This window comes from Lipotes vexillifer, unplaced genomic scaffold, assembly GCF_000442215.2.
Source record: "Lipotes vexillifer unplaced genomic scaffold, Lipotes_vexillifer_v1.1 scaffold1634, whole genome shotgun sequence".
Classification (NCBI taxonomy): domain Eukaryota; kingdom Metazoa; phylum Chordata; class Mammalia; order Artiodactyla; family Lipotidae; genus Lipotes; species Lipotes vexillifer.
This window is the reverse complement of record NW_006771542.1, coordinates 387,727-410,222: the sequence shown is the minus strand read 5'-3', so window position 1 is coordinate 410,222 and position 22,496 is coordinate 387,727. Positions and strand designations below refer to the sequence as shown.

General features: G+C 51.3%; 1 protein-coding gene across 4 annotated transcripts in view; it reads left to right on the top strand.

Annotated features, from left to right (window-relative positions):
- Positions 1-1,794: 1,794 nt before the first annotated feature.
- The window catches only part of BACE1 (beta-secretase 1), a 23,170-nt gene continuing 2,468 nt past the window's right edge, over positions 1,795-22,496 (top strand). The window contains exons 1-8 of one of the 4 annotated variants that reach the window (XM_007446909.1): positions 1,795-2,539; positions 16,652-16,740; positions 18,249-18,465; positions 18,943-19,080; positions 19,781-19,915; positions 20,895-20,996; positions 21,357-21,506; positions 21,769-21,940. In XM_007446909.1, the coding sequence (XP_007446971.1) occupies positions 2,288-2,539; positions 16,652-16,740; positions 18,249-18,465; positions 18,943-19,080; positions 19,781-19,915; positions 20,895-20,996; positions 21,357-21,506; positions 21,769-21,940 (1,255 nt within the window). In that variant the 5' untranslated portion in view covers positions 1,795-2,287. The remainder of the gene's footprint in view (positions 2,540-16,651; positions 16,741-18,248; positions 18,466-18,942; positions 19,081-19,780; positions 19,916-20,894; positions 20,997-21,356; positions 21,507-21,768; positions 21,941-22,496) is intronic. The other 3 variants (XM_007446910.1, XM_007446912.1, XM_007446911.1) reach the window with 3 other exon arrangements.

Sequence of the window (22,496 nt, the reverse complement as noted above, 5' to 3'; positions counted from 1 at the left end):
TCCGGGCCCCAGACACGCCGGCGCAGCGGCCATGGCTCATGGCCCCAGCCGCTCCACGGCATGTGGGATCTTTCTGGACCTGGGCACGAACCCGTGTCCCCTGCATCGGCAGGCGGACTCTCAACCACTGCGCCACCAGGGAAGCCCTATAGTTTTATTTTTAATGTTAAGCTCTTTGACCTATCTGGAGTTTATTTGTAGATGAGTTAGGGATTTACTTTTCTTTCCTCCCAAAAGGTAGCCAGTTGTCCCAACAACAGTTATTGAATAAATGTATCTATTTCCCTCTAATATGAATGCCATCTTTATCATATACAAAATTCCCATACATATATTGATCTGTTGATTTTTATTGTTTAACCTGGGTCTAATCACCGTATTGGTTAGGATATTTCTATCCATATTATATAATCTGCAAATAATAATCATTTGCTTTCTAATATTCGTTCCATTTTCTCTTCTTATTGAGTTAGCTAGACAGATCTGAGCTATGTGGGATAAGAGTAGTGATAATGACCTTCTCTTTCCTAAGCCTGACTTTAATGGTAATAACTTTAGCCTGTCACTATTATGTTTTCTATGATTTTCTGTTATCTTGTTTAGGAAGTTTCCCCTTGATTTTTCGTGGGATTTTTTGTTTTTGTTTTTGTTTTATCTTTGGCTGTGTTGGGTCTTCTTGCTGCGCGTGGGGTTTTCTCTAGTTGCAGAGAGCAGGGGCTGCTCTTCGTTGTGGTGCGCGGGCTTCTCATTGCGTTGGATTATCTTGTTATGGAGCACGGGCTCTAGGCACGCAGGCCTCAGTAGTTGTGGAACATGGGCTCAGTAGCTGTGGCTCGCGGGCTTAGTTGCTCCGCGACATGGGGAAATCTTCCCGGACCAGGGCTCGAACCCCCGTCCCCTGCATTGGCAGGCAGAATCTTAACCACTGCGCCACCAGGGAAGTGCCTCCCCTTGGTTTTTATTAGAAGGACTGCTGAATTTTAACAACAGCTTTCCACATTTGATAAATAATATGTTGATATAATCATATGTCTTTTCTCCTTCAAGCTATTTTAGCTCTAAAGCTTTTCGTTTTAAGCTCTTACCTATTAACATAAAGATACTTCTTGGAGTGATAACACTTTAAAGCTGACAACAACCGTTTACCCTCAGCTCACTGACAGCACAGAAATCTGGATGGGCTTGAAGATTCACAGAATCTGGGATGGAGGTCAGGGCAGGAAGAGCACCAAAGGCACAAAAGGATTCAGCTGAGAGAAGCGCCAACTGGCTCTCACCTGCCTGCAGATTGCAGGCTCCAGTGAAGGCAGACTGCCCCCTGCACTTTCCCCTTTGCCCTTCCTTATTCCTTTGGCTGCGTAGAATACCCTTCTATCCCCCTTACCCTTGCTTCGCAAATCTCTGCTCTTAGAAATTCCACCCATTCTTTAAGGTTCAAATTAAATACCACCTCCTCCCGCTGAGTCTTCCCAGACCCCCCAGACGTCCCCCTAATCCCTGCTCCTTGATTCCCCATCATTTTGTGCGGTGCATATGCATTTTATTTCTCTCTGTAGCCCCAGGGCCTGGCAGCGTGCCTGGCATACAGTGGGTGCTCCAGAAATGCCCAGTGAAAGGCTGACGGAACAAGAGAGGTCTGCCACCACTCCATCCCGATGGCCCTTCCCATCCTGCCAGGGTCCTGCAGGGTGGACTCCATCTCGGCAGAGGGCATCCCAGACCCTTCACCAACTCCGGAAGCCGGGCTGCCTGCCATGGGAAGACTACACTTCCCAGCGATCCCAGGGAAAAGCGAAAACCCTTTGGCTTTGACAGCCGCTGCCACAAGTCTTTCCGTCTCCCCAGGCTGCCTGGGAGCTGGGAGCGGGATTATGGTGGCCTGAGCAGCAAACGCAGCCGTAGGAGCCCGGAGCCCCTGACCCTTCCCCTGCTGCCGCCCCTCCGGGAGGACCAGGAAAGCAGCCTCCGACCTGCCATGCCCGCCCCGCCCAGCCCCCCGGGGGGCCCGAGCCGGCCTCTCCCGGACCTCTGTTGAGGTTGGACCGCTGGCCAGATGTAGCCAGGCTCCGGATCCGTCTTCTGCCCTCCTGTCTCTCTGTGGATCTCCCCTGCCCGCTCCCCACAGCCTGGACCCAGGGCTGGCCGAGGGGCCTGCAGGCGCTGGAGCCCTGATGCCTCACCACTCACTCTCCTGAGAAGCCACCTCCAGCACCCAGAGTTGGGGTCAGGCCACAGGGACGGTCGCGGGCTGGAGTGAGCCCAGAGCACCCCAAGGCCAGGGCCCACCATGGCCCAAGTGCTGCCCTGGCTCCTGCTGTGGATGGGCTCTGGGGTGCTGCCTGCCCACGGCTCCCAGCCTGGCATCCGGCTGCCCCTGCGAAGCGGGCTGGGGGGCGCCCCCCTGGGGCTGCGGCTGCCCCGGGAGACCGACGAGGAGCCCAGCCGGAGGGGCAGCTTTGTGGAGATGGTGGACAACCTGAGGGGCAAGTCCGGTCAGGGCTACTACGTGGAGATGACCGTGGGCAGCCCCCCACAGACGGTAAGCTTGCTGGGCCACCCCTACCCTCCCTCCTGCACGAGCCGAGGGGAGACAGGCTGAGGGTGCAGCATGCTGGCTCCTGATAAAATGGGCTGCACGGTGCGGGCTGGAGGGACCCTCTCCCAAACCTGTCCTCTGGGATCATACTGGCAGCAGTCAGCCCCAAAGCCCCCCTTCCCACTTCCCTTCCCCTCACAGGCTTCTGTCTGCCCTCCCCTCTCTCAGTCTTACACACACACATGGCTCAGGAAGGATTTGGGACAAGAGAAACTTGTCAGTGGGGGGAACCTGACCTGGGGAAGAGTCCAAACCATAGGGGTGCTGTGAACAGGTGTCAGCCCACACCAAGCTTGAGTCTCCCAACCCCACTGCTCTGGATCTTGGTCACCCAATCTTGGCATCTGGGGTTCTGACCATTGGTTCCCAGCATCTTGAGGACCAAGGAATCCTGGCGTGAGTTGGACCGGCCCTTTTCTCCCCGTGTCTGAGCTGCCACAGGACAGTGAAGCAAGGTTTCCGAGTTCCTTGTGACCTCCAGAAGCCCCGGGCTGACTCTTGCCTTCCTCTGCCCCTACTTCCTCCCCAGCTTTGCATCCTGCACTCCAGTCCCTCCCCTACCTGATGCCTCCCAAGTACTGGCCAGAGGGAACTGAACTGAGTCTGGGGAAAGGACAGATCACAAACTGCATAGAGCAAAGGAGCCAGAGCCCCCTTCTAAGCATGAGACTCCATCCACGAGCTGATAGGTGCTCAGGGGTGGGGGATGGCAGTGACGGAGAAAACACTGCCTGCCAGCTCCCCCCATCCTTCCTGACAATCCTCCAAGGTACACTCAAGGTGGCTGGTTGGAGGTTTCACCCTCTGTACCTCTGGCCGGGTAGGAGTGTGCCATGAGCAGCCCTCCGCGGGGTGCCGTGGCTGCCCTCTGTGAGCATTTGCCTCCTCTGTGGTTGAGCCTGGGCACGGGTGGCAGGATGGCTCTGTGTGTGTTGGTGAGTGTCACCTTGAATCTGAGCCCGCACATCTCTGAGCCACCCCCCTCCCCCGATCTGTGTCTGGGAGGCTTGTCCTTGGGAGGGTCTGTGAAGGTGGGAGTGTGTCTATGGTATCTGTGGGCAGAGGGAACCACCACACTTCCTGGACTTCTAAACAGCTCTCACACCGGATCTAGGGGGAAAACAAGCCTCCTCTTCCCAATTACCTGATGGAAGCAAGCCTTCTGAGGTCCATGCCACCCAGGCCTACCTCCCACCTCTCAGCTGATCCAAGGCTCTGGTCTTCCCCACTTACCCCTCCTCTTGCCTATGTACTATAAACAGTCTTGAATCAGTGTAAGGACAGAGCCTGAATCCAGGCCTCTAGCAGCCCGAGCCAACAGGATGCCAGCTGTTGTCAGGGAGAAGGAGGCTGTGTGGACCTGGTTCCTAGTCCCGTTTCTGCTACTGATGCAATGCTACCATGCAAATTGTGCAGAGACCCTGTGACATGGACACAGAACGGGGCTATGGGACCAGCAAGGGCTTTGGGGTCAGAGAGACCAGGAATTCCAGCTCCACAACCCACAGCTTTCCCTTTTCCCAGCTGTGTGTCCTTGGGAAAATTATATAACTCCTCTGAGGCTGTTGCCGTGTCTTTAAAAATGGGTGAAATGAGATCTCCTTTGGAAGGTGATTGTGAGGATTAAGGAGACTAGGCAGGTGAAAGCACCTAGAACAATGCACCTGGACACACACTTGTCCTCCAGTAAATGTGAAATCACTTTCTCCTACTTGTCTGGCCACTCCTGCCTCTTCTCTGCTCTGCAAGAAAGCATAAAAACCTGAGTGTTCTGAGCCTCCATGTTTTACACGTAAAACATGTAAATGGGGGATCCCATTACTGTACTCCCCTGGACCCCTGAGATAATATGTACATCCCCCAGCCCAGAAACTGGCAGAGAGTAATTGCCCAATAAATGTCAGTTCCTTCCCGCTCCTTCCTAGGAGAAGGGAAAAGTGGGCTTCAAGTTCAGCACCAGTCCAAGAAGCCAGGAGAGACCCCAGTTAGAGCGACCCTATGAGTTGGCTTACGGCTCCATACCTGAGCCAACGCCAGCCAGCCAGTCTGTGCTCTGTGGTGACTTGATTCTGCCCCCCGCAGTCTGCGAGAAGGATGCCCTTTCTCCCCACCCAGTGGGGTTGTTATAAGCACCAAATGAGAATGTGAAAGGCACAGTACTGTAAACGAGCAACAGTGAAACTTGGGGAGCACTTTCTATATGCCAGGCAATTCATTACTGGTTTTGGGGGGCTGATCCACAAAGAGACAGAAAATATATTTTCTACCTCAAGAGCTTAGTGTGAAAGTGAAAGTATAAGTGCTTGTACCAAGTAATCTGCAGCAGTTGTACTCAAAGTGAGGACCCCAGACCCTTGTCATCAGAGCCAGTTAGAAATGTAAAGTCTCTGGCCCCTCCCCACACCTACTGGGTCAGAACCTCAGGGGCTGTGTCTCAAGTTTGAAAAGCATTGATTTATAGCGGTACCATGAGTGAGTGCTACAGGTGTTCTTTTTTTTTTTAAATTTTTTCCATCTATATTCTTTTAAGGGAGGGGTTTTTTTCTTTAGTTTATTTTTATTTATTTATTTCTTTGGCTGCACGGCATGCAGCATTTTAGTTCCCCAAACAGGCATCGAACCGGAGCCCCCTGCAGAAGTGTGGAGTCCTAACCACTGGACCACCAGGGAAGTCCCTATAGGTGCCCTGGAGGAGGCAAAATCGGGCAAGGCCTCGTGAAGATGTGCTATGAGCATGGTCTTGAAGGATGGATAGGAGGGTCGAGACCATTTCCAGTGCAGAAAAGTCCTCCCGAACAGTGATCGCACTTCATTTGTGTGTCCACCCTATCCCCTGAGACCAAGCGAGGACACAGTGAATGAGAGAATGAGTTATGTGTGTTTGGGCTTATGCATGTTCGTTCAGGAGACAGTGAGAAACCCAGGCCAGCTAATGTTACAGGTTTGGGTAAATAAGATAGAACCAAGTGGCCAAAAGCCTTAAATGTCAAGCCATAAGATTTGGACTTTGGTCTGCAGAAATAAGGGGGAAATTGAATTTATTTGTGCAGGGGAATGACAAAGAAAGCAATCTTTTAGGAAGAGGCATCTGAATTTTAGAAAGAATGGAACTGAGAGATGCAGGCAGCAGGAGGCTCTGTCACAAAGGTCCAAGTGTGGAGCGCTATGACAAGGACAGAGTGAGGCTGTGATCAGGTGGAAAAAGGAGGGAAGACTGGGATGCAAGGCTCGGTGACATTGGTGTGAAGGGTGAGGAGGAAGGTGTCAAAGATGATTTCAGGATTCCGATCTGGGATGAATTAGAACATGACAAGACCATTTGTGAGAAAGTTGGCAGGAGGGGATGGTTTAGGACTATGGGTGTACAAATATATCCTTGTGTTTATGGTTACAGTTTATAAAAGCTTTGTTAAATTAATTTACTTATTTTTGGCTGAGTTGGGTCTTTGCTGCTGCACGCGGGCTTTTCTCTAGTTGCGGCGAGCAGGGGCTACTCTTCGTTGTGGTGCGTGGGCTTCTCATTGCAGTGGCTTCTCTTGTTGCAGAGCATGGGCTCTAGGCGCCCAGGCTTCAGTAGTTGTGGCTCATGGGCTCTAGAGCGCGGGCTCAGTAGTTGTGGTGCACGGGCTTAGTTGCTCCATGGCATGTGTGATCTTCCCGGACCAGGGCTCGAACCCGTGTCCCCTGCATGGGCAGGTGGATTTGTAACCACTGCGCCACCAGGGAGGTCCTATAAAAGTTTAAAATATATTCTACATAGACTATTTTGTTCTTTACAGTAATTCCTGCAGTGTATAAAAAGGTCTTACCATTTGCAGCTTCTAGCAGAAGAAATGGGGATTGAAAAATTAAATAATTGGCAGGTCAATAAGCTGAGACCGTGTCTCACTCTTGACCTCCCTACTCTTCCATACCACCTATTTGAGAAGAGAGAGTTTATCAGAGATCCCGCTTCCATTCTCCTGACACCAACTCACGTCTTCCTTACTACACTTATGAGCACGTGTCACTGTTTTTGTGTTTGTTTCCCTCATAAAACACCAAGCTCTTGAGGACAATGTCTTTTTTGATTAATGAATTTTTGTAGTGTTTTATTTCTTTTTGGTTAATATCTATGACAGGGCCAGGCTCAGAATAGGCACCTAAAAAGTGCTGAGCAAATGAATAAATAAAGTGTAAGACCTTTAAATAGAACTGTTGATGGGCTACTGTAAGTACAGAACTGGAGATCTTGGAGAAAGCATTTTCATTCTCTTTGCTTAAATGAAAGGATATCATCTCATTATAACGGTACAAGCATCACCATCCAAACACAGGCCAATAATTTAATTGTTAGGATTGAAATCTGGTGATGGTCAATTTTCAGTTTAACAAATATTTGTTGAGCACCTACTTACAAAAGAGAAGAATATATCATAGTCTCAGCCCTTGGAATGCTCACGATTTGGTGTGAGACACAGACATGTAAACGCCTAAATATCACACAAGACCAAGTACATTTGGTACAAATAGAAGAACAGTGAGTCTTGGAAGTATAAAGAAAGAAGCAGCTAGTTCTGACAGTGTTAGGAAAGGCTTGCTAGAAAAGGTAGCATTTGAATATGGCCTGGAAAGATGAGAAAGCTTTGCTATTTGGAGAGTGGGGAGAAAAAACTTCGTAAAGAGAGACGTGAACTATGCTAAGAAGCTGGAAGCTGTGATAGGGATGCTGTGAGGCTGAGTGGGCGTTGGGTTTCATTCTGGGGGCAGCAGAGAAATGGTCTAGTGAATTTTGGTTTTAGGAAAACTACTCCAGGGTGCAGGATAAATTGGATGTTCTAGAGTCCAAGACAAGGATTTCAATTAGGACACATGGGCCTGAAAGAAGATATAAAAGAGGAGAAGTCTTCAGAGAGCCAGCATTCACCTGTCAGGTCAACCAGGTGTTCCCTGTCCCTGATGGGTGAGAGGGACGAGAAGACGTCTGCCTCCTTTGAACTTCTCTGACTGTGTTTGCAACAGGATACACAGTAAAAGGAGCAAGCTTTTAAAGCACAATATAGTTTTTACCAAAATTCCATGTTTATTACTCTGCTTTAATTAAAAAGGGCAAGGTATTAGCGTGTCTGTTTTGGGCAGGAGGAAACTGAGTCTCAGAGGGATTAAGTGGTTTGCCCAAAATTACACAGCTAGGGAAGAACAGAGCTAGGGTTCAAATCCTGGTCTTTGGATTCCAAGTCCAAATACTTGGTTCTTTCCAGCATTCCATAGTCTGGGACATGTTGGTTGAGTTTGAGATGCCAGTGGACAATTCTTGTGGATGTACCCAGCAACCAGCTGAGAATGGGGAACTGGAAGCCAAGAGACAAGTTGGGACTGGACAGGTAGACTCAGGGGTCACCTGTAGAGAGGTGCTTGTGGAAGCCAAGTTAGCAAATGAACTTGTCTGAGAGAATGGAGAGAGAAGAGGAAAACGACTAGGGAAAGAACATCAGATGTAGACGAGGGATCAAGGGAGCAAAAGAAAATGATCAGAGAAGTAGAAAACTATGAGGATTCAGGATCTCAAAACCCATGAAGACGCCAAGTGGTTTTCCTGACCCCCTCCCTAGAATGGTTTTCAAACTGAGATCTGTGGGGTGCTGTAAAGGGACCTCAAGGGTGAGGGAGAGGTTAAGAGAAAGGTAAGAGGCAAGACTGTACCTTCCACCTTTCCCCTCACCAAGCCCTCCCCTGTCCCACCTGCCCCCAAATCTCCCAGAATAGGTCAGCTTTTGTTGTACTTATACAGTGGAATTCCAGGTTTGTTTGTTTGATTGATTGATTGAGTTCTGGTACTTAAAAGGTAGAAAACCTTTGAACTCAAAAGAATCACCCTCCAAGTTAGATGACCCTGAAGCCCAGCCCCCAGTCAAGACAGTTTTGGCCTCAGGCACTGGGAGGCAACCTATAGACTGGGGTTGGGCTTCTGGTTGCATGTAGGCCTCTGCTGGGACTCTTAGGCTGTCCTTTCACACCTATCTCCTGCTCTTCCTCCCCAGGTCTGGAAAGAAAGAATTCAGCTGGGAGTGGGAGAGGCATTGAGAAAGACCGTGCCCCCTCACTAAGGTAGATGGTCAAGAGCCCTTCTTGGGTATCTCCAGTAAAGAGCTAAGCAGAAATTTTGGTTGAAAATCCAGGAAGAGAAACATCTCTCAGGGAAGCCCTCCTACCTGCCAACTAACTTCTCTGTCTGCTGGGAGCCATCTCGCTTGGGGGGCCTGGGCAGTGGGGAGTTCTGGAAAGGAAACACCATTTTCCTGGTCCTAGAGCTGCCCTGAGCTTCCCCTAGCAGGATGGGCCCAGTGGCTACCCTGTCCGCTGGCCACTGTAACCCCACTGTGTACAGGCTGAATGTCTCCTTGGTTGGCCTCTCAGGTTTGGTGAACCCCCACCAATTGTTTGACTCCAGCGCCTGTGGAGTTTTCACCAAATAGCACAAGGCATGAACCCTGGCATCTCCCAGTGGTTCAAGCAAACAGACCTATGTGCTGAGCACAACCAGGTGCCATGGAGAAAAGTGGGCTTATGCCAGAGATCAGCTTCATTCTCACCTGAGGACAGACTCAGAGACTATTACAGCCCCTGTAACCTGTGGATGGGACAAGGTTAGACAACAGGAACTGTCTGACAATGAAAAGCAGGTAGCAGTGGCTGTGACACCCTCCAAGGAGGATTTCCCAGATGGGTTCCGTGGAGGCTGAAGGTGCTAAAGAGACGCCTCGAGAGCCACCACAGGGAGGGGATGGAGACAAAGAAATAAAAGCTCTCCCTAAAGCAGAGCACCTCTGCTTTTTCTCTTTGGTACTCTGGGATCCTGAATGAGATTGGAAAAGGGTTCTGCTGCTTGAAAAATAAGTTTGAAAACCATTGTCTTAGATCTTTTCTTTAAGAACAGACATGTAAGTTTTTTGACCATTTGCATCATCATCTCATTTGAATAGGAAGCACTGATAGATATTAGTTGAGCTGGGTTTGAGCCTGGGGGAAATGGAGCATCCTGTCTAAAGGGGGAAGGCTGCCCTAGATAAGGTTTGGGATGACCCAGCCACCTTGGGATTCCTTTTAAAAAAACAGCCCAAGATGGGGTAAGTGGCACCAGGGAGCCTGCTTGCTCCCAGGTATTGATTGCCAGCTTCAGCCTGGAGAGCAAAGTGGAAGCAGAGGATATGTCTGAGAAAGGAGTCCATTTCCATTGGGTCAGCTGATTTGGTCAAGGCGGGAGGAGCCTGGATGGGACCCAGTTACCCGACTCAGTTCAAGGCAGGAGCTGTGTGCTACGCTGGCTCTCAGCCATGACCAGCTGCTGACTTGAGGTTCCTCATGTCCTTCCTTGCCCCCATCTCTCAGCCTTGGGCAAGCTCAGGTCTGGGAATGTCCACTTAGGGAAGCAGATGAAGCTAACTCAGAGGACTCTGGGACCAGCGAGTCCTGAAATCACTCCGACTGCTCTAAGAACCTGGGTGGCTACTCAATTTCGTGGGTACGGTGGGCATCCATTGCCATCATCACCATACACAGTACCCGATTGAAGATCACCCCTGCAAGGACCCTGGGGCTGAGAACTAACAGCAAGACTCTGTAGAGTCACAGAGACCTGCAGCAAATGAGGCAATTACAGTTAAAAAAAATTGTTACGGAGCACCTACTGAGGGCTAGGTAAGAATTAGATAATAAGCACAGAAATGTGCTCCCTACCCTGTGGAGCTCATAGTGTGTAGGGCAGACAGACATTGGATAAATGGTTTCAAGTTGGATGAAAGGGTAGGCAAAGAAGCACAGTTGTTCTTGAGGACCTATGAGAGGAGGAACCTAATCTGGGCTGGGGCATCAGGGCAGGACCTTTGGGAGAAAGAATGTTTAAACCACGAATTGAAAATTGAACAGAAGTTAGATGAAACAGGGAGAGAACATTTCAAGAAAAGGAAACAGCATATGCAGAGGTGACAGATCATTGTGCTACTGAGAAACTTGATGGTGAGAGAGGGGAAAAGTGGTAAGAGATGGTATTTGGAGTTGACCGATGGGTGGGTAGGTGCCCCAAAGTCAAGGATCTCAGGATTTAATTCAGGTAGTTTTGTAGAAGTTATCTGATGCAGTGTAACAAACTAAAACGAGAGCCATTGTCTCTCAGGATTCTGTGGGCTGGCTGTGATTCTACAGATCTTACCTGGGCTCCTTGTGTGGCTGCATTCAGCTGGTGGGTCAGCTGGGGGCCGGACTAAGCCGGGCCTGCTGGATCTCTTTCTCCGTGAAGTCTTTCATCCTCAAGGAGGCAAGACTGAGCCTCATCACGTACAAGCTCAGGGCCGCGTTCCAAGAGGCCAGTCTCCCCAGTGCACGAGCACTTAACAAGCCTCTGCTTTCCTCCTTTGCTGATGTCCCATTGGTCAAAGCAAGTCACATGGCCAAGACCAGCGTCAATGTCAGAGGGGATCACACCAGGGCACGGATACAGGGCGTCTGATTCATAAGTGTAACAATCTACCATGTATTTCCTTTCCCAATGAGAGAGAATGAGAGAGACAGGAAGGTCAAGGAGATGAAAGAGCAGACTTGGGGCTTGGTCAGAGCCAAGGGGCTCTTGTCCTAGCTTTGTGGCTTATGTGTAAGAGGGGTCAAGTTCTTATTTACCCTTGGTCTCAGTTTCCTCCTCTGTGAAATGGAAGAAAGGCTCCTACATCTCAGCTTCAGCTGAAAGGCTTATACTACGAGAATATAAGGGCTCTTCCCCCATAAACTCTTTGAGGCCCACACAGAAGAAAACAGACTTTCCTTTAGCAGGAAGAATTAAAGCCCCCTCCCAGGGACTTCCCAGCAGTCCAGCAGTTAAGGCTCCAAGCTTCCAATGTAGGGGCACAGGTTCGATCCCTGGTCGAGGAACTAAGATCCCACATGCCGCACGGTGACGCACGGCAGAAAAAAAAAAAAAAGCCCTTTCCCAGAGGTGTGTGAAAGTGGTAAGACCCTAGCATAGGCTGCCAAGAAAGGTTGTGGATCTTAATAACTAGAGATCTTTCGGAACTGGAACAAGCTCCCATATCTCCAGGCCAATGGACAGATGACTCCTGAAGGCTCTTTTCATCCAGAAGAATCTAAGCAACTCCCATCTGCTAGTGAGAGCTGGGGCCAAGACAGGTGGGATTTGGGAACAGAGAGCTTACCCTGAACTCAGCAGCTCCACATCTGTCTCATTGCCCAAGATCTATTGCTGCAGACTCCTCCAGGGGAGCCTTGCCTGCAGGATGGAATGGGCAAGTGCGCCTTTTCCTGTGGGGCTTGTTAGCACTTCCCATGAAGCTGCCATCCCTCAGAGGCCCCCAGGGGCATACTTGTTTGTTAAGTGATTGGCACTGACCTAGCCCTGACTCCATGCTGCGGCCCTCTGGGCATCTAAAGGCAAAAGGCTCTACAAGGACTTCTGAGTTGGCCTGGTCCCAAGGGATGGGGAAAAAGGAAGATGGCTCCAGGACTCCGGGCTGCCTGTATCAAACCAGGGGGCGTGGTGAGAGGAAGGCAGGTCTGAGCCAGAGCCACGCCTATAACCTAAAAACACCCATAGGTTGGGGGCCACTGAGAGATCCCTCCCTTACCCCGAAAATAGGGTAGATTAGTTCTTTCCCCTTTTTCCTTTAAGCATTCATTAATTCAAGAAATACTTATTGCCAGCCACTGTGATACCCAGTTAGGGAGACAATGGGGATTTTTAAAAAAATTAGATACAAGGGGAGATGAGATTCAGTATGACATTATAGTGGCAAGTACTACAGAAGCATTTTAATCAGAGAATATGACCTGGTCTTTCTCCCTTAGGAAGTCCCTTTTTTTTTTTTTTTTGGCTGCATTGGGTCTTCATTGCTGCACGCAGCTTCCCTTGCTGCACGCGGGCTTTCTCTAGTTGCAGCGAGCGGGGGCTACTCATCGTTGCGGTGCGCGGGCTTCTCATTGCGGTGGCTTCTCTTGCTGTGGAGCATGGGCTCTAGGTGTGCAGGCTTCAGTAGTTACGGCACGTGGGCTCAGTAGTTGTGGCTCGTGGGCTCTAGAGCGCAGATTCAGCAGTTGTGGCGCACAGGCTTAGTTGCTCCACATCATGTGGGATCTTCCCGGACCAGGGATAGAATCCGTGTCCCCTGCGTTACCAGGTGGATTCTTAACCACTGCACCACCAGGGAGGTCCCTAAGGAAGTCCCTTTTGAGCTCAGACTGAAGGATGATAGGAGATGAGTAGACGAAACTGCAAGTGGAAAGGAGGATAATCCAGGCAGAGTGAATGACCAACAGCCTTTGCGGGAGGGACCGTGGCTGATTGGAGGACCTGAAATGAGGCCAGTGTGGCTGGTGGGCAGAGGGCTTGGGGAAGTATGGGACAAGCTAGGCTGGCTATGTAGGCGGGGCTGGACCATGAAGGGCCCTATAGGAAATGTTAAAGCTTTAAGTCTTTATTATAATAGCAAAGGAAAGCCATTGACACGGGAGGGTAACATGGTCACAGCTGCGCTTTGAAAAGATCATTCTAGCCACAGTGCAGAAACAGGTTGGAGAGGTCAATGGTGGATGTACCAAGATCAGCTGAAAAGCTATTGTGATATTCCAGGATGAGATGATTATAGCTTGGCCAGGAGTGGCAAAGGAGGTGGCAAGAAATGGATACATTCAGAGACTTTTAAGAAGGTTAATTGGACAGGACTCGTTGATGCCTTGGATGGAGATGTGAAGAGGAAGGTGTTTGGATGTCTCTGAAGCTGCTGACTTATGGAACAGATGGATGGTGACTAATGTAGGAAACTGTGAAGAAAAAACAGATGGGCAGGACCAGGTAAGGTCAGCCATGGACATCCTGAATTCGAGGTGTCTCTGAGGCAGTTCCAAAGGGGAGGAAGGGGCTAGAGCTGAAAGCTCAGGAGGCATAGGGACATAGGTGGTAATTGTAGCCGCTGCCATGGATGAGATGGCCTAAGGACAGAGTAGAGCAGGAGGGGAAGAGGACCAATGCCCAGGCCTTGTGAAGTGAGCCTGCAAAGTAGACAGAAGATCCTATCAGAGAGGTAGGAGGAAAGCACGGGATAGGGTGACAGGGAAGAGTGTTTCAAGGAGGGAGGGGTCGGCAGCGTTGAATGCTCCAGAGAGGTCAAGCAAGATGAGGATTGATTTGAAAACTGTCTTTTGTATTTGGTGACACGAAATCATCGGTAACTGTAGTAAGGGCTGTTTTATAGTGGAGGGAGGGATAGAGGCGAAACTCAGTTTGAGAATGGGTTGAGGAGTGAGTAGGAGGTGAAGAAATGAAGACAGCTTGGCCGAGAACTTTGGTTGTGAAGGGAGAGGAGAGACAGGGTAGCTGGAGGTGGATGTGAGATCAAAGATTTTTTTTTTTTTTTTTTTAACGAAGAGACAAGCATTTGTAAATGCCAACAGGAAGAATCCAGATTTGGGGGTGGTGGGGCGTGGCATGAGGGGTGGATCCTCATTAGGCAGGATGGACGGGGCATGTGGGAATGATCTTGTGGGAGATGGGGGGGAGGGGTCATGTGACGGCCCCCCACTGGGTGAAATTAGAGGGGAGGGCGTCTGCTAAGGTTGGGCTCACGCAAACCCTCCTCCTTCAGGCTGCCCAGGGGGCTCATGATAGAAATGTTGGAAGGACAGGACCAAAATCACTTCTCCCGGAAGCAGGATCACAGTGCAAAGGGCAAATAGACAGAAGGACATTTGCTCAGGAGGAAGAGGCAACTGTTTATTTTGGTTTCCCTTTTTTGTGTGCGTGGAGGGTGGAGAGGGGGCAGCAGAGAGAGCAGTGGTGGCCTGAATTCCTGGTATTGGGGCTGGGGGTTTAAAGAGAGGACAATGGGAGGGGAGGGGTCATTCCTCCCCAGGCTTGACCCCCTTGGGGGCGGAGTGGGGAGAACTTCCACAGCTGAGGAGAAAGGCTGGAACTGGAAGGGCACCAGGAATGATGGGCCCCCGGGCTGGGGAGGGAGTGGCCTGCAGAGAGGGCTCCTCCCGTACAGGACAGAGAGGAGTGGGGAGGAGGGGGCCTGGACCAGCCGAGCCGCGCCCCCAGATAAAGCTCCATTCCAGTGTCAAAGGTGGTTGGCTTCTCCTAGAGCCGGCCAGGTACACACACTCCAGGCGGTCCCCCCTACAGCCACCGGCGCCAGCGCTGTGGAGGAGACCCTCTTTCTTTGGGGTCCAGTGATAGCAGGGGCGCCTGTAGGCCTGAGGCCGGCCGTGGCGCGGAGACCAGAGTCCTGGCAGGTGGGAGAGCGGGTTCTGGGGAGTGGGTGGGTGAAGAAGGCTTTTAATCGTTAACCTGTGGCTGATTGAAATCTGAACTGCTGTGCCTCTAGCTCTATTGATTCTCTGAAAGCACAGCATCTGGGGCCAGTGGCTGCTTAGAGACCCGGGAGAGGGACACCAGGGAGAGGTAGGGGCAGAGGGGCGGGGAGGGAAATGGGAGGCAGGCCAGGAGCGGGGGCTGGGAAGGAGGGAGGAGGCGGGGTCAGAGAGCTAGGGGACAGTGGCCATGGGGAGGCCAGGAAGCCTGAGCGGCCGCTGGGGGAGGTACAGTCAGCAGACCTACCAGGGACCACTGAGAGCAGGAAGGAGCCAGAGGATCCGGCAGAGGGGATGAAACACAGTGACCTGCCCTATGTGACAAGGTCAGAGCCTGCAGCAAGGCCAAGGTCAGCTGACTTCACTGCACTGAGGAGAGGTGATGCAGAAATGGAGGGCCCTGAGGTCAGAGGAGAAGCTGAGGTGAAGGACACACAAGTGGGCAAGAGAGGACTCACTCGGACTTCCCTGGTGGCGCAGTGGTTAAGAATCCGCCTGCCAATGCAGGGGACACGGGTTCGAGCCCTGGTCCGGGAAGATCTCGTGCGTCACAACTGCTGAGCCTGCACTCTTAATAGCCCGTGAGCCACAGCTACTGAAGCCCCTGCACCTAGAGCCCGTGCTCCACAATAAAAAAAAAAAACCACCGCAGTAAGAAGCCTGCGCACCGCAATGAAGAGTAGCCCCCACTCACCACAGCTAGAGAAAGCCCACACACAGCAACGAAGACCCAACATAGCCAAAAATAAAATAAATTTATGAAAAAAAGAAAGAGAGAGGATTCACTTTATAGATTACTGTGTTTTTGAGGACAGGGGCCTTTCCTTTTTGCCTGTGAGGATATAGGAGGCATCAAAAAAATGGCTGACTGGCTGAGGAGGGGTCAGGCCATCTCAGGACGAAGGACAAAGCAGAAGAGACATAGAAGGAGCTGCACAGAAGGAACAGCAAGACAACACCTGTCCATCTTCAATGAGCCAAAAGCAGGGCCCCGAGGAGATGGCTTTTCACCAGGACCTCATACAGGGCTCCTGGCTATAGTCCCACTATTTCTGACAGTGGGGCTCATAGGTCTGTGTCACCTCTGAGACAGAAGGGGGCCCTTCATGGGGAGCCACATTCTGGCAGCCAGGGTCAGAAACACGTGGGCCTCAACATGCCATTGTGGTCCCCACAGCGCCCCTGGTCAGTGCCAGCTCCTAGAATAGCTCGTCTCTTGAGCTGGAGGGGGATGAGCCAGGCTGCCTGCCGGTGATGTGCTTCCCAGGAGAACCAGAGAGGAGGGGAAGGGGCAAGCTCTGCAGACAGACTGGGCCAGTACAGAGTGAGGAAGGGCATCTGCAGGTAGACAGAAATAGGAATGGAAACACACACACACACACACACACACACACACACACACACACACACACACACACACCAGTTATATGGCTCTGATGACACAGAAAATGTGCCAATTCTGCAGAGAAGACAAAAGCAGACCCAAGGTTTCTGAGGCCATGCTGACGGTGTCACAGGACCCCATGTTCTGACTGTGGTCGTGGTACTAGCAGGACCAGCCTGTCCAGTCCTGCATCTGGAAGCTTCACCCTGGACACTCCAAAGGAAGACCACATAGCCGGGGGATGGGGAAGGTACAGGACAGTGAAGGGAGTGAGTCCAGGCCTCCTGTCCTAGCATCTTTCTCTCCCTTTTCTCTGACAGCTCAACATCCTGGTGGACACAGGCAGCAGTAACTTCGCAGTGGGGGCCGCCCCCCACCCTTTCCTGCACCGCTACTACCAGAGGCAGCTGTGAGTGCGGGAGAGCAAGGGGGAAGGCTCTTCCCAAGGACCCAGGGCAAAGGAGGGTCGGGGGAGGGCTGCAGGGAGAAGGCCCAGCTCCACAGAGCCTTTCTTCCTGCTGGGGAGGAGGGAGGGAAAAGAAGGCAACAGTGACCAGAAGAGAAGAGTGGAGGGGCTGGAGGGGTGAGGAGGTAAACGAGGGTAAGTTGAGGGGCAGCCAGGAAGTGCTTCAGTTCCGAGATAGGGCAGCTTCCTGGGGGAGGGAAAGCAGGAAGGAGAGCAGCCCCAAAGCTCCCAGTGCAGTCTCGAGGTCTCCTTCTCTCTGCCTGAATTGGGAGGCCCGGGGACTCCAACCCACACCCCTCAGTGGCTCTGGTTTTCTGACGCCACCACCTAAGTCTGGGCTGAGCAGGCTGCAGTGACAGCTCCCTTCGCTGTGTCCTCGCCTGGGGGCTCCTCTCGGTGGCTTTGCACGGTTCAAGGAAGAGAAGGAAGAGCCTTCCACGGCCCCACTGCCTGGCCTGATATCAGTCCACTGCCTGGACTGAAAGCTAAATGCTTCCCTGCCTCCCGGGAGTTCCAGCAGCTGGACTTAGCTAACAGGTGGGAGGGAGGGTGGAAGTGGGTTTTTAAGGTAACAGAGGCAGTGAGGGATGATCTGGGAGCCCCTTTAACAGAAAAGCAGGAAGTGGCAAGAGGCCATCTAATGTCTGAGGCGTATGTGTGTGTGAAAACATGTGAGTCGAGACTGACACCCCATTCTTGGACTTCTAGGCAAATGCCAAAGGCGCCTTCTTAGGTCCCTTGCCCTTTAACTTCCCTATCTAAAGAAAGCAGTCAGGGAAGGGGGCATGGCCAGGGTCCATGAAAGGGAATTCATTCCAGCTCCTTGCCTGTGTCCCATCACTGCCCCCATCATACACACCAGCCCTGGTCAGAGGCATGATTCCACACAGGTGGGGGTGACACATGGTGATAAGCATGTTTCGTCCGAGTGGTGCATCTTGCCTGCTCGCCCTGCTGAGGTGCTCGTGCAAACTCCTTCCTTGGAAGAATTTGCTGAAGAACTTCCATGCTCACCCGCTTGGCACTTTCTCTACCACTCAGATGGTACCACCGGGTCCCAAGGCAGCAAGAGTCAATGGCTCCTTTTCTTTAAGAGCGTGATAAGGTCAGGGGGCGGGGGGTGGGAGATGCCTGCTAGCTGTCCCTTCAGCAGCAGCAGTCACAATACACAAAGCCTAGACTTGTTCTTCCAGGGCCTGAGCTCCAGATCTAGGAATACGAGCTATGGACACAGGAGAGGGGGCGCCAGAGACAGCTCCCCACGTCTGTCTGCAAGGTCACTTATTCTGTTCCCAGTGAAGGATCTACGGATGTTCTCTTGAGCAGCCTGACAGCATCCTGTCTTACGTAGATGACCGAGATGAAATTAGGCGTCTGGGAGTAGGTTAGATGCTGGCTCCATGTACCAGCTGTGGTTACGCACCCAACAGATCTCTGCCTGCTTTGCACAGGTCCAGTACATACCGGGACCTCCGGAAGAGCGTGTACGTGCCCTACACCCAGGGCAAGTGGGAGGGGGAGCTGGGCACCGACCTGGTGAGCATCCCCCATGGCCCCAACGTCACTGTTCGTGCCAACATCGCTGCCATCACTGAATCAGACAAGTTCTTCATCAATGGCTCCAACTGGGAGGGCATCCTGGGGCTGGCCTACGCTGAGATCGCCAGGGTGAGGGGAACAAGGGCTAGCCCTAGACACTCTGCCTGAACGTTGCACACTGCATGCTACACAGGGACGGAGTTACGGGAGAGAAGGGGAGGGAACTGAATAAGGGAGGGAAACAAATCAGTTTAAAGAATTACTTTACAGGGGGATAGGGTGGCAGTCTGAATTTCATCCCTACAGAGGGCAGAACTATGGTGACAGGTAGAGAAACAGGCCATCTTTTCTATTGACGCTAAGATCTTTAATAAGAGAGGCCCCCGTAACTCTGAAACAGGTTAAGCAGATGGGGATCAACGATCCTACAGATCTTTCCTGTTTGCATTGCCAGTGTGTCTTGCTGTCCCTCTCTCCACCAAATCTCAGTACCTCAGGATGGTCTTTCCCGAGGAACATCCCCCAAGTTGTGCTTTTGCCCTCCCATTCCTCTTTCCATTAGGGCCCTCTGTGCGAGGATTCACTCCTTGTCTCTCTCTGTCACAGCCTGACGACTCCCTGGAGCCATTCTTTGATTCGTTGGTAAAGCAGACCCACGTGCCCAATCTCTTCTCCCTGCAGCTCTGTGGTGCTGGCTTCCCCTTCAACCAGTCGGAGGTGCTGGCCTCAGTTGGAGGGAGCATGGTGAGTAGGCCCTAGGATAGGGGAGGCCCGGGCACTGGGCAGAGACGTGAGCACCTGCTGCCTCCCTACCCTCTGAGGCCACACCGCGGCCTCGGGCTCCACTACTGAGAATCAAGAGAAACCTCTTCATGTTACCCACCTCCATTTTTCTTTTTCTACCCTTTTCTTCCTTGCATTATTCCAGAAGGGACTTGCGGCTCCTATGGTAAACTTGGAAAGGATGACAGATGATTAGGAAAATTTCAAAGAAAATGAAAATAAGGCCTCTCAAGTCAAGACTGTTCAGTCTGATGATGAGAAGGCGGAGATGTAAGGAGTTTAAAAGTCTGTTTATTAATTCATTTAGGACAACTGGTGAACTCTATCTCCAACAAGCAGAGAAAATAAAACTTACAATAGGAGCAAATTATCATTCACTCAACATTTATTATGCCAGTTTAGGTTTAAATAACTTTATATCAAGGGCTGTGTGATTCTGAAACAATTAAAAATCCTGGAAAGCCTTTTCCCCTGAACACATCCTTAACACATTTAAGAAAGCATCAATCGCTTTAGGGCGTGGTTTGATTAGAAGCAGGAAGATGAGAAAGGTGATGTGCAGAGTGCCTTGCCACCCCAGAAATGACTGATCCTATGCTTGCCCTCTGGGTGACTTGTTGTCCTGTGTTGGCACACGGGTACTGGCTCTTTTGCTCCCTAGATCATCGGGGGTATCGACCACTCGCTGTACACGGGCAGCCTCTGGTACACACCCATCCGGCGGGAATGGTATTATGAGGTGATCATTGTGCGGGTGGAGATCAATGGACAGGATCTGAAAATGGACTGCAAGGAGGTAATAAAACCTGGGGGAGGCAGGGAGAGGCAAGGGGGAGGCAACATCGCGTGAGGCCAGACCCCGAGTTATGAGGCTGGGAGGATGAGCTTGAGGTGCAGGACCTGCAGGAGGGTTGGGGGCTGAGCCTGGAACAGCAAGGAGCTTAATGGTCACATGGCGGGACCTGAGGTTTGGGGCTAGGGACTGGCTTAGCACTTTCCCAGAGGCTGCGTGGCATATGGTCTGGTACGGAAAAAAGCACATCTGGGCTCCGGTCACTGCCTTGCTTTATGACCTTGGGCAAGTCGTCCGCGAGGCAGTGTGACATGACGTAGTAGAAGACTCTGGCTTCGGAGTAAGGAAGACCTGGGTTTCTAGCTCTGCTCTAGCTATGTGTCCTCAGGCAAGTTACTATTTTGTGTTTCAGTTTCCTCACCTGCAAAACAGAAGTAAAAACAGCTTTTCCAAAGACGGTGGTGAAAACAGAGAAAGTGAATAAAGTGTTTATCCCAGTGCTTGACACACAGCAAGACTCAATAAATGGCAGTTAAACTATTTGGGTGTTCCTTACCTAGATTCTTCATGTATGTTAAATTAGAACAGATACAAACGTATTATGAAAAGTTAAAAGCATTATACAAGGTATTTTTATTTTCAAGATTTAGAGAATGTCTACCCACCCAAGATAATAAGAGTTAACATTTACTGAATGCTTCCTATGTGCAGGGCACACTTCTAAGCACTTCAAATATATTAATTTATTTAATGCTTATAATAACTCTTTGAGGTAGGTACTATTATTATCCTCATTTTACAGATGAGGAAACTGAGGCACAGATGTTAAGTAACTTGCCCAAGGAGATCCAACTAAGAAGTGGCAAAGCCAGGATGCCAACCCAGGAAGGACCCCAAGCAGTCTGCCTCACCCCTCCAATTCTGGCCAAAGCCTGGCATCAAGAAGGCTTTTGATGTTCTAACCCTCTCTTCTCCCTCTTAGTACAACTATGACAAGAGCATCGTTGACAGTGGCACCACCAACCTTCGTTTGCCCAAGAAAGTGTTTGAAGCTGCTGTCAAATCCATCAAGGCAGCCTCCTCGGTCAGTGGGACTAAGGACAGGGGTACAAGAGATGACAGAGTGTCACAGGAAGTCTGTGAGAGGCACGTTCCTCCACAAGAGCCAAGATGTCTACCCTTAGATCCCTCTACTTAGGTTTCTTCAACAACGGTTCTCTGCTATGGGCCTCAGCTTGCTCAGCACACAGTCCCCCAGCCCAAAGTTCTGGCCTTACTCTCTTGCTCTCTTCCTCTAATCCTTGGGTTTCGGCTGACCTTTCCCCAGTTTGGATATTTCATGGAAAAGCAAGTAAAGGGCCCAGTAAGTGTTATCTGAAAATGGGAGAGGCGAGATGGTGAAAGAGGCCGTTTCCTTATCTTTATCCTTTTCCCATCAACACAGACAGAGAAGTTCCCAGACGGTTTCTGGCTCGGGGAGCAGCTGGTGTGCTGGCAAGCAGGCACCACCCCGTGGAACATTTTCCCGGTCATCTCACTCTACCTAATGGGTGAGGTCACCAATCAGTCCTTCCGAATCACCATCCTTCCACAGGTATGTCCCTGGCCTGAATCAGTGGGACCCCAGGACGAGAACAAAGGATATATTGAGAAAGAGTGAGCAGGCATGGCTTCCTAGAACTTGGAAGACAAAATAGATGAGGATCCAGCGGTAAAGGGCTCTGGGAAAAACCAGCCTCTCGGAGCTCAGGGCTGGCAAAGGGAAGGGCAGCCTAAGGGCATCGATACCAAGAGGGCAGAGATGGGGTGAAAGGTGGACGAAGACATACTCTCACTCTTTGATTGCTTATCCTTAGCAATACCTGCGGCCAGTGGAAGATGTGGCCACGTCCCAAGACGACTGTTACAAGTTCGCCATCTCACAGTCATCCACGGGCACTGTCATGGGAGCCGTTATCATGGAGGGCTTCTACGTTGTCTTTGATCGGGCCCGGAAACGAATTGGCTTTGCTGTCAGTGCTTGCCATGGTGAGAGCGCCAGGGACGAGGGTGTGGGGTCAGTCTATCCCCGTTCTCCCTGTCCAGTGGTGAGGGTACCCGGGCCCCTGTCAGTCTGGGAGGGAGTAACAGTTGCCTCAAGCCAGAGTCCACATATTGTGTAAAAGCTAGTGTTGGTGCTTGTGCTTTTTCTTTTTTTGCGGTTCGCGGACCTCTCACTGTTATGGCCTCTCCCGTTGCGGAGCACAGGCTCCGGACGTGCAGGCTCAGCGGCCATGGCTCACAGGCCCAGCCGCTACGCGGCATGTGGGATCTTCCCGGACCGGGGCACGAACCCGTGTCCCCTGCATCGGCAGGCGGACTCTCAACCACTGCACCACCAGGAAAGCCCCGGTGCTTGTGCTTTTTTTGTATCGCCTGGCATGCTGACCCCTGCCTGGACTGGCAATCTCTGTTGGAGACCCAGAACAGCTGTCTCGGCACCTTGGGAAGCTCTAGATCCAAGGGTGGCAGGCTGGGCCTATAGTGACCCTGTCAGCTGCCGTATGCCAAGGTTGAATGCTACTGGCAGGGTCGTGCAACTGAA